Source organism: Mustela nigripes, chromosome 7 (genome assembly GCF_022355385.1).
Source record: "Mustela nigripes isolate SB6536 chromosome 7, MUSNIG.SB6536, whole genome shotgun sequence".
In the NCBI taxonomy this organism is placed as follows: Eukaryota; Metazoa; Chordata; class Mammalia; order Carnivora; family Mustelidae; genus Mustela; species Mustela nigripes.
The window spans coordinates 7,548,122-7,563,623 of record NC_081563.1 but is presented as its reverse complement, the minus strand read 5'-3'; the positions used below and the strand labels follow the sequence as shown (position 1 = coordinate 7,563,623).

The following is a 15,502-nucleotide window of genomic DNA, read 5'->3' as shown; positions in this document are numbered from 1 at the left end:
AATCTTTGTGGCTGGAATTTAATTCTGATAATAATTTGGTGGTATTAGGAAATGGATTAAAATGACATGCAAAAGACTTATTTCCTGCCTTTCCTTCTAGGTTATTAAGTGACTCTTCACCTTGTAGAGAAAATGATTCAGTACAATCAAGGAAAAATGAAGTATGTATAGGTTTTTTACTACTTTATTTTAATCATATGTTCAATTAATTTAGTGGTATCCATGCGCTTAAAAAGTTCATTTGATGCTACTTTTTGAATCAGTAGATGGCATTCTCTGTTGTAATATAGTTCAAAGAACATTTAAATGATTAATATATTTGGCAGGTATTATTGTATAAGATACAGTGGCTAGTAAAAAGATGAATTATATATGGCTTTAGGCTTAGTTTTAGTAGCAAAAGTGATAGAATAGGTTTATAAGCAAATAAAATATCAGGAAATTTTATAATCTTAGTACTATAAAAGAGTATATATAGATAATAAGGTATAAGGGTACAAAAATAGTGAAGGAAGTAATATTTTGAGTGTTTAAGAATGAATTCAGATAAAGGGTGATTTTATCAAACTATTAACATATTTTGTGGCTTCTAATTTCTAACTACAAAAGTAAATCATATCCACACATACACATTAATGAGTATGCTAAACATTTTTCTCCTTAAAATTTATAGAAAATTAGAAAGTTGGTTAGATAATTCTGGTATGATTTCTTTTGGGAATTTTATAAAGCATACAAGTATTATAAATTTCTGTGTTTTCTGTTTTGTTTTAAATAGGAAAGCCAAGAGGTATGTTGATGTCAAGTATGTTGAAAAACTGAAAAAGTGCTTCATTCTAGCAGTGTTTTGATGTAGCCATTTTCCACCTAGCATTTGGAGTACTACATCTGCCTGAGAGAGAAGTTCCCAACTTTTTTCTACCAAGTATTCCTTTCCTTATTGCCCTTATGGATCTATTGTTTAAATATGTATTGTGTTATTTTCTTAGTTTTATTTATCAAGGATATGTAACTGATTAACATGTGAAGACTAGTGTGATCAAATTATTCTAATACAATAGCAGCCGAAAGCAGTTAACTTGACTTAATTGGCCTGTATATTCTTACTAGGAAAATAATAGTTTTGTATAAAATTTATAAAATAAGAAACATGGGGAACCCAATCACTATAGAAAGAATAATGGAAAGAACATTAGCCTTGGGGTCTAACAGACTTGGATTGATTTTTGGCACAGCCACTTATTAGCTAAGCTATCTTGGCCCAGTTATTCACCTTTTTCAAATTTCAGTTTCTTTATTGAGTAGATACAACACTACTGTATTCTTTTTTTTTTTTTTTTTTAAGATTTTATTTATTTACTTGACAGAGAGAGATCACAAGTAGACAGAGAGGCAGGCAGAGAGAGAGAAGCAAGCTCGCTGCTGAGCAGAGAGCCCCATGCGGAACTCGATCCCAGGACCCTGAGATCATGACCTGAGCCGAAGGCAGCGGCTTAACCCACTGAGCCGCCCAGGCACCCCAACACTACTGTATTCTACGGTTGTTGTTAGGATTAATGAGACAACATCTGTAAAGTGCCACTATACCTAAGGCACAAAGGAACTAAAAAACTTAAATCCTTTATGAAGAAGATAATCTCCAAAAGTGGACTGTTTAATACTTTCTCTGATTTTAGTTATTTAAAGACCAACATATCTGGCCTTGAAGAAGACACAAAGAACGGCAAGGAAATGACTTATGATCAATTAGATATTATTTATCAAGAGTTATTGATTATAACTTTTAGTACTGTTCCTGGCATGGTGTAGAAAGATACAAAGAAGAGCTTAAATTCTTCTCTTTAAGAGCAATAATATATTTTTGAGCAAGTTCAAATATTCCAAGTATTTGTTTCAGAAATAGAACTTTTCATCTTCTAAGTACACATTGTGACAGTATTTTATATAAGTAATCTGTGGAAGAACAGTGGAGAATATCCTTTATTCATAATGAACGATTCATAATGTCAATTCATAATGACACTTCTTGGTGTCATACAAGAATTCTGCCAAGTTTAGAGCTTCTCACTCATATGTTTATGTGGTGTGGACATGTACATGTTTGCATACATGTGTAGTGTGTAGTGTGATAGAGAGCAGGAGTTGGAGGATTTTTTCCTCTGTCACTAGAAATCACATCTTTAAGAAGTTACAGAAACTTTATGTACCATTATAGATGAGGTTATATTCAGCTCACAAAACAGCTTGTCATTGTTTTCTTTAGGCTTTTATATTTTAAGTGTGACTAAACTTTCTAATTATAGTATCTTATTTTCTGACAGATTCAGAAAAAATTATACACGTTAGAAGAACATCTTAGCACTGAGATGCAAGCCAAAGAGGAGCTAGAGCAAAAGTGCAAGTATGTTTTGTGGCTAGTTCAGTGTGGTATGTTAAAATTGAAGTTTAAACGTGTTAACCTAAAAGGAAGAGCTACAAAGTAATTATTTGATTATTTTAAAATTTATAGTAAGATGTTTTTATTATGAATTAGAGGTTTACTTATTATTTCTTTTGAAATTCTCCAGATCTGTTAATACTCGCCTTGAGAAAGTAGCAAAGGAACTAGAGGAAGAGGTAAAGTTCCTCTATGCTTTTATTAACACCTTTGTTCACTAAGAGTTTTGATGCCTGGCCTAGCTGCAGAGTTCTCTTAGACCCGTATTAATACTATCTTGGTATATAATAAGACCTACCTCTAGCATTGGTGAACAGGACTAAAATTACAGGATAAGCATGATGATAGACTTCATTTTGTTATGTTTTTGCAAACTTGAGTTAATTTTAGCATGTGTAGGTAATGCAAGAAAGAAATTTGCATTTATATTAAATTACTTGGCTTAACAACAGAAAGTAACTATTGTTTCTTCTTTTAAATTTCTATTCATAACGTTTATATCAAGTGAAGATGATTCATTGGTAATGGAATGTTTCAGAAAGTTTGACTTCTAGTAGTGAACACTGGTCTTGATAAGTTAAGAGAGGTGTGCTATTTTGAAAATAATGGAAAACATTGTGAATTTTAACAAAACAGCAGTTGCAGCTTATTTTTAAAGGTGTCTTTTATCTGCTTGAAATACTGTTTTCTTTTATTTTTATGCATACTTTCCTTTGGTAATAACTTTAAGCATTATTTCAGATTACTTTAAGGAAAAGTGTGGAATCAGCATTAAGACAATTAGAAAGAGAAAAGGCACTTCTTCAGCACAAAAATGCAGAATATCAGCGGAAAGCTGATCACGAAGCAGACAAGAAACGAAATTTGGAAAATGATGGTTTGTAGTGTAGAATATTAAATACTTACCAAGAAAGAAATTGTGTGTGTATGTGTATGTTGTGTTGAAGCTTGCCACTGAAATTCTTTTTATCATAGTTAACAGTTTAAAGGATCAACTTGAAGATTTGAAAAAAAGAAATCAGAACTCTCAAATATCTACTGAGAAAGTGAATCAGCTCCAGAGACAAGTAGGTTGATCTTAGTTGTAGTAAAGATCATTGAATTTTCTTAATGACTTATCAGTAAGACTTGTAGTTGGCGATGTTACAAAATGGCCTTCTTTGCCTCTAATTTTCAAGGGAAATCATAAGGAAAAGATTTTTACTTTTTTTTCTTATTTTAAATAGTTTGTAATGAGGTACTAAATGGAAATATTTTCATTATATATGCCTGTGTTTGTTGTTGTTTATTTGATTTTGAATGGAATATCAGCTGGATGAAACCAATGCTTTGCTGAGAACAGAATCTGATACTGCAGCCCGGTTAAGAAAAACCCAGGCAGAAAGTTCAAAACAGATTCAGCAGCTGGAATCTAACAATAGAGATCTTCAAGATAAAAATTGCCTGCTGGAGACTGCCAAGTTAAAACTTGAAAAGGAATTTATGAATCTTCAGTCAGTTCTAGAATCTGAAAGGAGGGACCGAACTCATGGATCCGAGATAATTAATGATCTACAAGGTATTAAAGTAGAGATTACACTTGAATTCATCTTGATGATTTGCATTTTGGAAATAACTTTTCATGGTGGATGTCTTCGAGTATCACGTTTCTGAATATACTACTCTGTTATGTGAAGTTAGGGTGTTGGAAATGCATCGATACAAACTTTTACGAATAGAAGGTTTACTTTAAAATAGGTTGAAATATTTTAACTTGTCAAACTAGCCCCTTGATTTTCAGTTGGCTTCATTATAAGGCACTCTACCAACAATTAAAAAAACTGCTCATAAATAATACCTCCAAACTATGAGGTGATTTTTAAAATTTTTTACTCTTAATTTAATATGTACATACTCTGTGGGCTTATTGTTTTTAAAATGTTGCAATTTTAGGCAGAATATCTGGCCTAGAAGAAGATTTAAAGAACGGCAAAACCTTATTAGCAAAAGCAGAGATGGAGAAGAGACAACTACAGGAGAAACTTACTGATTTGGAAAAGGTAAAACATGTTCAGCTTTATATATTTTTAAGGAAATGACTATAAAATATCAGATTGGAAAACTTACTCTAAAATAAAGGAAATCAGGGGCGCTCGGGTAGCTCAGTTGGTTAAGTGTCTGCTTTCAGTTTGGGTCATGATCCTGGGGTCCTGGGATCGAGCCCCACATCGGACTGTCTACTCAACACGGGAGTCTGCTTTTCCTTTTCCCTCTCCCTTTCTCTCTGCCCCTGCTTGTTTGCTTTCTCTCTCTCAAATAAATAAATAAAATCTTAAAAAAAATAAGAGAAATCAGAATGCTTTCAGTGGATGTTTATCCCTAGGGATCCAAGGAAAACTCAAATTTTGACTTAGAATATGTCTTAAAAATGATAGAAAGTTATCATGGCTTTTGGCATTTACAAGTTATTCTTAAAAATACTATAAGCCAGAGCTAATTTCTAGACTCTGTGCAGTTAATGTGGTGTTTTTGTTCACTTATATATTCATTTGTTTACATATTTAAATGTGTCATCTGTGGTTGAAATACAGGATATAGTCCTTGCTTGCCTTTAACAGTGTCACAGTTGGGTACCTGATTGGCTCAGATGGTAGAGCATGTGACTCTTGATCCCAAGATCACAAATTCAAGTCCCATGTTGGGCATGGGGCCTACTTTAAAAAAAAATTAATTTAAAAATTTCTCACAATCTGATGAGTATCTTCTAAAGTAATAAGGTACACAGATAATTCTAATGCAGCGTGGTACATAGAATGCTAGAAGAATGAACAGGGTATATTGGATGCACAGGAGAAAAGGCCCCGTCTGACAGGGCAGGATTGGTTGGGTGGGTAAAGGCACATTCTGAGTTGGGGAAGACAGCATGAGCAAAAGTTACAGAGGATGGAAAATAAAAAAGGCATAGTTGATTTACTTAATGCAAACTGCCCAGTATTTCTGGAGTACAGAGCAGGAGTCAACAAATTTTAATCTTTTAAGGAAGACACAATAAATATTTCAGGACTTGAAGGCCAAATGGTCTCTGTTGCAACTCAGCTCTACTGTAGCACATAAAGGAATGGGTGTGGCTATATGCCAGGGAAATTTTACGAAAATAGACATCAGACCAAAATTGGCCTGAAGTCACCGGTTTGGTCCTAATGCTTAGTGTGAGGAATTTAGTGACCCAAATGATCTAGATCATGTAAGATTTTGAATACTCTCTTAAACTTAGTTTCTGTAAGTAATGGACTAACCACTGAAGGACTTTAAATTGGGTGCTGTTACTAGAGGTAGATTTAAGATAGATCATTGTGTACCTTGTAGAGGATAAATTTGAGGGGAGGACATGATAAGAGGTAGTAGGGAGATTAGTCAGAGGCTTTTTCAGTAACTCAGATAATGGAGAATTAACTAGTACAGTGGTTAAAAGGATGGGAAATAAGGTGAGAAATATTTGGAGGAAGAATATTTGGGCAGCACTTAGTGATTGATTAGATGAGGCATGTGTGTGGTACTTAATAAGGATGAGTTCTAGGTTCCTACTTTGTGGCAAGATATATAATGGTACTGCTAACTACAATGAATAAAGGTAAACAGCTCTTAGAAGAGACAATGACAAATCCATTTTAGTCCTAAGTTTGAGGTGTGTGTGAGTCAGCCAAATTGGGATGTTTACAACATCAGTAAACTGGTTGTTGAAACTAGAAATACTTGAGAGTCATTGGTACAGAAGTGCTAACGCCTGTGAATTAAAGAACCTGTCTGGGAAGAGATTGGTTAGAGCAGTGGTTTTTCAGGGCAGAGTAGATTACTCTGTTGGTGGATTGAAGGAATCATTTTCAGGATTGGAGATTTATTTGAAAAATAAAAGAAATATCTACACTTATGATACAAACTATAGAGAACAAAGAATTAGAAAATCTTTTTGAGGATATATAGAAATTGAAATCTGTTATTAAAGATTCCCAACTTAAAGCAAGTCCCTTTATGTGCAATATAAGAGGGTAAATGGTAGAGAATCCTGAAAATTTATCTTTAGATATATATTGGATATGTTTTAAAAGTGAGAAATAATGATATAGGAAGGGGAGAAGCTTTGTGGCTGAAGAACACTACCTCCAGAGAACACCAGCATTCATTCAAGGAGCAGCTGGGGAAGACTTCGTAAGTGACATAAAAGATGAGAACAGCAAGTGAGTTCAGTGTCAGGTATGTCAAGGAAATAGTTTCAAGGGCAACAGTGAGTCTAAATGAGATTAAAAACTGAAAAATGTTTGTTGAATCTCATGTTGAGAATCTCATTGGTTACTCTGTTGAGATAAAAGGCTCCCAGTGTAGATCTCCAGGGTAGAGTGGAGAGATGGGACGTGGGCGCCATGGGAGGTGGGTTCCATGCATCATTTTATGCAGTGTTCGAGTGAAGAGGGGAGGAAAGGTATTGAACATTCCTAGTCTGTAAAAAACAACTTTATAAGTCTTTGAAATTGTGAGCCAGTCTTTTTTGTTGATAGTTGCTATTTTAAATCTTTAATAGGAAAAGAACAACATGGAAATAGATATGACGTACCAACTAAAAGTTATACAGCAGAGCTTGGAACAAGAAGAAGCTGAGCATAAGGCTACAAAAGCACGGCTGGCTGATAAAAATAAGATTTATGAATCCATTGAAGAAGCAAAATCAGAAGCCATGAAAGGTATGCTTTTTCCTAAGAGTTTTGCTGCAGCATTGTACTAAGAATTGATTCTGTAGTCAACTCTTTGATTTTGAAAAACATTTTTTTATATTTTATTGTCAAATATTGGGAACTTGAGAGAAAAAACGATTAGGGAAGCTTTACATCACTTTTTTCCTTTATGGCAACAATCATTTCTAAGATAGTAAGGCCCAACCACAAAATTACTCAACCAAATTTAAGGATCAGAGAGAAATTAATATTTCAGTGGAATCAATAGTAACAGGCACACAGAACATAAGGTTCTAGATCTATCTATTCAGATTTGGGGGGATTTCCTCTTCCTGTAATATTTAGTTTGACATTTCACCAGTTTGTATAGTAAAATTGTTGACAGTTTATGCAAAATAAATGTTTCAAAAAATAGTACCTGGCCTAACGAGAATATAAGCTCATTGAATATTTTGAACTCTGGCATGATGAAGATACAGCTAGATTTGGTCAAAGTGTTATCCACTTCTAAGGAATATGGGATAAGATAGCAGAGCTGACTTTTCCACAAACCAGTATGTATCTTGGAATTGTCTTAGGATAATTTCTTGTTTTCCTGACTGGTTATAATTATGATGGATTTGAAGTTCCATAGGAAATTAATAAAATACTCTTGTGACAGATTTATAGAACTCTTTAGCAGGAATTTTATTTCATACTGAAGCATAACATTTATGAATAGCTTAGCAAAAAAATAGGTTTTCAATTATTGAATGTAATTGAAATTGGAGATTTTTTGCTTAAAATCAGTTTAGTATAAGTTACTAATTAAGAATTTTGAGATTGATTGAGGGCTTTAGTTAGAAAAATCTAATTACAAGAGAGGAAGTTAGTGGGCCATGTTTCCCTATCAGTGGCTTAGAAGATAGAGTTCAATTTCTTTTGAGGTATAATTTAGGTGCAATAAAATGCAGATACTATTTTCACATTGTAATATACACATGTAACCACCATTCAAAACAAGTTATAGAATCTATGTTTTCATCACCTCAGTAAGTTCACTTGTGCCCCTTTCTATTCTCTGTGCCCACGTTAGGGTGAATTGTTGGGGGGCGGGGGAGTTTCTTTTCATTGTTGACAGGGTTGGCTTCTGAGTTGCAGAAATAATAATAATAATAATGAGTACATCTGTCCATGTCCGGGTCTAAAAGCCTTTCTTCTTTCTACTGCATGTCATGGCTTCCTTTGATTAAGAATATGGCTTACTAATGAGTTACTAGTTATGTGACCTTGTCCATAGTTACTTATCTTTTTTTTTTTTTTTTTTCTTTTGGTGCATTGTTTCCTCTAAAGAGACAGTATTAGGTTGTTGTGAAAATCGAGTAAATGATAGGGGGAAAGTACTTAGAAATATTGGCTGTTACTAGTAGAATATGAAGAAGTTTCATTTTTTCCACACCTTTTTTTTTTTTTTTAAGATTTTATTTATTTATTTGTTAGAGAGAGAGAGCACGAGCACAGGAAGACAGAGTGGTAGGCAGAGGCAGAGGGAGAAGCAGGCTCCCTGCTGAGCAAGGAGCCCGATGTGGGACTCGATCCCAGGATGCTGGGATTATGACCCGAGCTGAAGGCAGCCGCTTAACCAGCTGAGCCACCCAGGCGTCCCTTTTCCATACCTTTGAAGACAGTTCTTTAAAAACTGAAAATCATAGGTTTATATAACTATAATAAATGATAATCAGATATCAAGCATTAGATATGAAAGAGCAGAGGAGCCCAATTGAATTTGAATAGATTTTCTAATCAGTACATCAAAAGGTAATTTCTTTAATGGTAATTACTGGTATTTAATACGAAATCACTTGCTTAGACATAGACCTTGCCTGCTTTTCATTTCAAGATTTAAAAAGGATTGCCTGGGTGGCTCAGTTGGTTTAGTGTCTGCCTTCAGCTCGGGTCATGATCGTGGGGTCCTGGGAAGGAGCCCTGCCTCTGGCTCCCTGCTCAGCAAGGAATCTATTTCTCCCTCTGCCCTGCGCCCTGCTCATACTCTGTCTCTTTTTCTCAAATAAATAAAATCTTGGGGAAAATAAAAAGGTTTTTAAAAGCCATTTCTGATTAATAAAACAATTAAGAGTTTATTGCAAATCATTTAGAAAATACAGGAAAGTATGAAGAAGTAAAGATTAACCACAGTCTTACTAATCAAGAGGATATTTTGTACATTTTCTGAATTTTTTATACTGTTCTGCGTTTTTTTCTGCTAAAATAATACTGTGAACATTCTCCTCCAGTCATTAAACATTCTCCTTGAATAGTAAGCACTTAATAAATGCTTGTCATGTGCCAGGCAGCATTTAAGTGCCACACAAATATTAACTAGGAATCTTCATAACATCCGTGCGAGGGAGGATAGGTGCTGTTATCATCATTCTAGAGATGAGGAAATTGAGCCTCCGAGAGGTTAATTAACTTGCCTAGGCAAATAATTAGGACATGTTAGAGTTTAACCTCAGGAAGTTTGGTCCCAGAGTCTTGTCCTTTACCATTTCCCCAAAATATAATTGTCATCCTCTGCGTATTAATATGCTAATATGGAAAGAGCCATAGACATAAAAAGTCTACCTGGAATGTTTTAGGGTAAGAAGAGTAACACCGAGAGGCACAGAGTAACAGAAAAATAAATAAATCTTTACTAAAAAGATGTAAGGCTCTTTTAGAACCATCAGTGAAGGCAGAATTATTTTACTTCCAGTGGAAAGGATGTCATATTGCAGTGTGGTAGATTTTTCCACACTGCAAACGAAATAAATGCCTGATTTCCAAGCATAAAACTTGACATTTGAGTAATGAAAATATTAAATTGGAAATTTAAAAAAATGTTTTTAAGCTATCGTCATTTGCTGTAATTTCTATAGCACTGTGTCACGTATTTGATAGGCTTCTTTTGTTTGTGAATTCATGATTATGTCCATTTTTGTGGCAATAGAAATGGAGAAAAAGCTCTCGGAGGAAAGGACGTTAAAGCAGAAAGTGGAGAACCTATTGCTGGAAGCTGAAAAGAGATGCTCCATATTTGACTGTGACCTCAAACAGTCACAGCAGAAAATAAATGAACTCCTTAAACAGAAAGATGTGCTAAATGAGGATGTGAGTATTAAGTTTACTAAGAACTGTAATAAACTATGTAATAAATTCATAGTCAACTTAGGTTTATCTGTAATGATATATAATGATGGCTTCATAATTAAAAATTTTTTCTTATAAAATATTCTGCAACCTTTTAATTTTACTGAATTTGGCCAGTATGCTAAATGGTGAATCATAATTTTTAAAATTTTAAGTTATTTTTACCTTAAAGATCATATTTTATTTAAAAAAATAGGACATGAGAAATAACAAAAACTATTTTACCGTGAAATGAATTAAGTGCCTAAGGCCAAAGGTCTGTTTTGCATGATTATATTTGCTGCAAGCTTCATTGATAAGAAAAAGCCAATAATTACTTACATTTTATCAAGTAGACAATTTGTTTTTTAGGTTAGAAATTTGACATTAAAAATAGAGCAGGAAACTCAGAAGCGCTGCCTTACACAAAATGACTTGAAGATGCAAACACAGCAAGTTAACACACTAAAAATGTCAGAAAAGCAGTTAAAACAAGAAAATAATCATCTCATGGAAATGAAAATGAGCTTGGAAAAGCAGAATGCTGAACTTCGAAAGTAAGTAAATTGTTTGAGACAGAGTTTTATTAATATGTACAACTATCCACATGTAAATTATTTTAATTTTGATTTACCTGGGGCTTTTCTTTTGATCTTGTCATAGTCTTGACCACATTTGCTCCTTTTTTCTCTATAAGTAATGTGTTGAGTGCCAGTGTTGTCCTTCGAGAAGATTATATTTGCTTCCCCAGTGATTTTTTACTTTTTCTACCTTATTATGATATAATGATAGAATGTTGCTGTTGGAGTTGAAGAAACTGTCTGGGATTTTCACTTCATGCTCTTAAGATTCCTTCCCAGAGCCGCTCTTCATGCTTATTGTCCATGTGCTTTCTGTTTGTTCTTTTAGTTTCTGGGACTTGAACATGTTTGATTATTAAACAAACATACAAATTTTTAAATCATTTATGATATACTTTAGTATTTCACTTAATTTACTTAGAAAATAGAGAACAGTTCTAAAATCCTTCCAAGATGAACATATACCATTAAAGTTTGTTCCATTCAGTCATTAGTAGTATAATTACTTTTGAATCATGCTCAAAGCTCCTATTGGATCCCAGTTATTTGGAGAGAACATAGGTTTTGGATACAGATTGAAAGATAGGCATTCCAGTCCCATTACTTACTAGCTGACCAACATCAGGCAAAATATTTAACCTCTCCGAGTTTTTTTTTTTAAAGATTTATTTATTTATTTTAGAGAGAGAGTGAGAAAGTGTGAGCAGGGTGGGGACAGAGGGAGAGAATCCTCAAGCAGACCCGCTAAGCGCAGAGCCCAATGCGGAGCTCAAACCTAGGAGGACCCTGAGATCATAACCTGAGCTGAAATCATGAGTTGGAACACTTAACTGACTGAAGTGCCCCCCTCTTTGAGGGGTTTCTGGGTCTTGGACATGTTTGATTATTAAACAAACATACAAATTTTTAAATTTTTTGTTAGTTTTTTTTTTTTCTTTACAAAACCTTTTTGTAGGTTTTACAATAAAAGGCCCCCTCTTTGAGCCTTTTATTGTAAAACCTAAAAAAAGGGGCAGTAAGAGCCTCCTTGTTAGGCATTCTGAAAGGATGACAATGATACATTTACAGTATCTAGCACACAATAAACGGTAGGGGCCATTACTAGTACAACTGTTACTGTTAATACTGCTGTACTGCAGGGATGTCTTGGTGGCTCAGTTTGTTAAGCATCTGCCTTTGGCTCCGGTCATGATCCCAAGGTCCTGGGCTGGAGTCCCACATTGGCCTCCCTGCTCAGCGGGGAACCTGCTTCTCCCTCTGCCTGCCACTCCCCCTGCTTGTGCATGCACTCCCTTTCTCTCCCTCTCTGACAAATAATTAAAATCTTAAAAAATATGTATATACAACCTGCTATACTACTTCTACTATTCCTCTCTTCTTCTCATCATTGCTAATTGCTTGCTTTTTACATACCTGTAACAGGTCAATAAGATTGACACTACTTAGTAAAGGATGGTCAGGCATTCAAATATTGACACAATCTGGGAAAGGATGATTAAAAAGATTTTGAGGATTTTTTTTGCTGATCTGTTGCCTGGGTAAACCTGGACTCTTAAACTTGATGAGATTTCAACTTTTGAAAATTAGAACTAGAAACTTGAACAATATTTAGGGATCTTCATCTTTGTTTGTTTGCCCTATATATTAGCTATATTCTTCTCCCATTTAAACCTAGCTTTTTCCACTTAACAGAAAACTTGGTCTTTCAAGAAGGACAGGCTCTAGAGATATGCCTTATAGCTTCATTTATTTGGAGAGACTGATATTACTTTTCTGGACCCAATTTCAGAAAGTACCCGCAGTTCTAGGATGGAATTCATTGGCCCAGTTTTGGTCAAGAGCGCAAGCTGTGGACCCTTAAAACAACTTGACTAAATAGATATTCTCCTTTGTGTCTGTAGTATCCATAGTATCTATTCTAGCCATAGTGGTTATATGAATGTAAGAGCTGATTAAACATCTAGCTTGTGTTTCCTCTGTTGTTCTAATTACATTTTGTTTTTACCAAATTTATAGTACTTAGTATATATGCCCCTTGTTTCTTTGTAAGTACGCATGGATCTGTTGTTTCTTAATTCCTCAGTTCCTAACTCCTTATCTGTGAAGAACTCATATTTGTTGTCTTAACCATGTAGTACATTATAAGTTCCCTGAATGGCAACTATCTCTTTTTTATGTTTTGTTCTCTCCAACCCCTGATTAATGTCTTGCACATAGTACATTCTCCAATGTTGTATGAATATGTAAGGCACTTATAGTCATTATGGGAGACTCAAAGATGAATTAGCTGCATTTCCTACCTTTAAGAATCTTAGTAGCATTTTATCAGAAGTTACTCCTTCAGGAGAGCTAAAATGGGTACATAAGTAATTGAAGTACCAGGATAAAATGATACATATATGCAATGGGAATTTACATATGAAGTGTTATGTAGGCTTGCATTTGAAAATGGTTAACATGTGTATCTTTTCTTCCTTCCAAGATGCCAGTAAAACCTTTAGTAAGGGAATTTTTTTAAATGCATAAACACATATCAAGAATTACAATGGATTGGAAGATTAGAAGTTTCTTTAGTAAAGAGGTTATGGCAAGTGGAAACCTCACTAATGGTGTATAGGGCAAGGAAAGCAACAGCAAGGAGTATATATGAAGTGAGATATTAGTGAAGAAGAAAATGTTTCATTATTCAAATCAAGTACCTTGAAGGGCTAGAGTAAGATCTGATGCTATAAGTGGAACAATCTGCTGATCATACTCTTCCTACCAACCCTTCCAGAAATGTCTGTAGCCAGGCACTACCACTGCTTGGGTTCCTACAGAGCAATCCCTCTATAGAAATTGGGCATATCCTCTGCAGAGAATTAGAACTGCTAGTATGGACTAAATTCTCCTTTTGCCTTTTAGGGGTTCTCCTGCTTATGTGGCTTTTTAAGCCTCTCATCTTAAACTGAAGTTTGCCAGTTAGAAAATCACTTCCACATGCATAGATAGTAAAATTTAAAATTAAAATACCACCTCCTTTGTAAGTGAATAACCAAGTATCACTAGCATTTGAGGATAGTATGCAGTACTAAGGATAAAGACTATGATAAAGAAAAAGGAAACATATCCCCAGATGAAAAATTTATCAAGGGAAGAAGAGAAATAAACAAAAGAAGCACAAACCAAAAAAAGCCTATTGGTAATAAGTAGTATTGATCAAAACTTCTAGGAGATACTACTTCCATTAAACAAGAACCTGACATAATGCAAAAAGGGCAGCCAGAATAGGAAGAGCTGTCAAATGTTAAAAACGACTCATATACATTTATTAGGATGGTTCAAAGAAAAATCCAAAGAAATTTCATCAAACATGGAACAAAAGGGAATGACATGGAAGTTATGGGAGAAATAGGTAAGACACAGAGACTGGTCCCAGGAGTTCTAGCACCAGACAAAGAAGTCCAGAGAAACCGAGTGAAGGAAGTTATTAAATAATAGGGGTGCCTGCATGGCTTAGTCGGTTGTGTCTGCCTTCAGCTCAGGTCATGATTTCGGGGTCCTGGGATTGAGCTCCAAGTCTGGCTTCCTGCTCGGCATAGGGGGTCTGCTTCTCCTTCTCCTCTCCCTGCTCATGTGTGCTTGCACTCTTTCCCTCTCTCTAATAAGTAAATAAAATCTTTTAAAAAGAAGAAATAGAAAACAGTTTCCCATGGCTGAAAGAGAAGTCTTTGGATTGAAAGGACTCAGAAAATAAGTGAGAAAAGACCCACATTTAGACATTTTCTCATGAAATTTCAAAAACAAAAGAAAGGATGGGAGTGTTGCAGTTCTCATCAAAAACTGACGCGGGGGTGGGAGTTGTGGTTCACGGTTGATGCAGTATGCCGTAAAGCGTGGTTATGTGGCTGAGGCCAATGATACAACTGTATTATAGGGGTCGGAGAGGTTAGGGATGGTAAGAGCTCACTTGGTACTCTTAGAGCAGAGAATTGGTAAGTAGTATTTTAAATTTGTGTCCAGAAATAAGCTGAGATGTGGAAGTAACTGTCAAAAGAACAAAACACAGAAATGAAATAAAGGAAATTCCTCTGGGCGGGGAGTAGGAGTAGGCTAAGGAGGAGGATTAGGATACGGAGACTGCTGCTTTTCATTGTGATTTTTTCTGTTCTATTCTGTACTGCTTAATTGTAACCATGTGCATACTGTGTGGTTATTTTTTAAAAAAATACTTTCTTAAATGCCTGGTAAATGTTAGTTTTTTAAAGTTATATATAAAGAAATGATAGCAGCTTTTCGAGTTCATGATTTAAAAGTCTGTTGAGGTTTGCCGCAATTGGGCTTAACTGGTAATGATGAGATCATTTTAAAAATGGACCTTTTATATTTTATATATACGTTTCTTTCACATTTTTGACTCAGAAAAATAAGAATCATCATGTTTAATAGTACACGCCTTAATAATAAAACACATATATAGCACAGACAAGTGATATTGAGTGATTACTTTTTATCAATGTTTTAAGAACCAAGAAGTAAAGAAAGTGACCAAATTACGTTAAGTGAGAATAAGAATAAAAGCTTTAAGTAATACACAGATTGAAAAGAGTATGATTAAATCATTCAATCTGAATCTTTCTTGGTGTATATAT

At 34.7% G+C, this 15,502-nt stretch overlaps 1 protein-coding gene across 1 annotated transcript in view; it reads left to right on the top strand.

The window, feature by feature from the left end:
• ROCK2 (Rho associated coiled-coil containing protein kinase 2) overlaps positions 1–15,502 on the top strand; it is a 141,702-nt gene that overhangs the window by 104,778 nt on the left and 21,422 nt on the right. Inside the window, exons 10-20 of the mRNA XM_059405159.1 lie at positions 101–161; positions 779–790; positions 2,322–2,401; positions 2,568–2,616; positions 3,179–3,314; positions 3,413–3,504; positions 3,749–3,995; positions 4,370–4,476; positions 6,993–7,152; positions 10,112–10,272; positions 10,663–10,847. Of these exons, the coding sequence (XP_059261142.1) occupies positions 101–161; positions 779–790; positions 2,322–2,401; positions 2,568–2,616; positions 3,179–3,314; positions 3,413–3,504; positions 3,749–3,995; positions 4,370–4,476; positions 6,993–7,152; positions 10,112–10,272; positions 10,663–10,847 (1,290 nt within the window). The remainder of the gene's footprint in view (positions 1–100; positions 162–778; positions 791–2,321; positions 2,402–2,567; positions 2,617–3,178; positions 3,315–3,412; positions 3,505–3,748; positions 3,996–4,369; positions 4,477–6,992; positions 7,153–10,111; positions 10,273–10,662; positions 10,848–15,502) is intronic.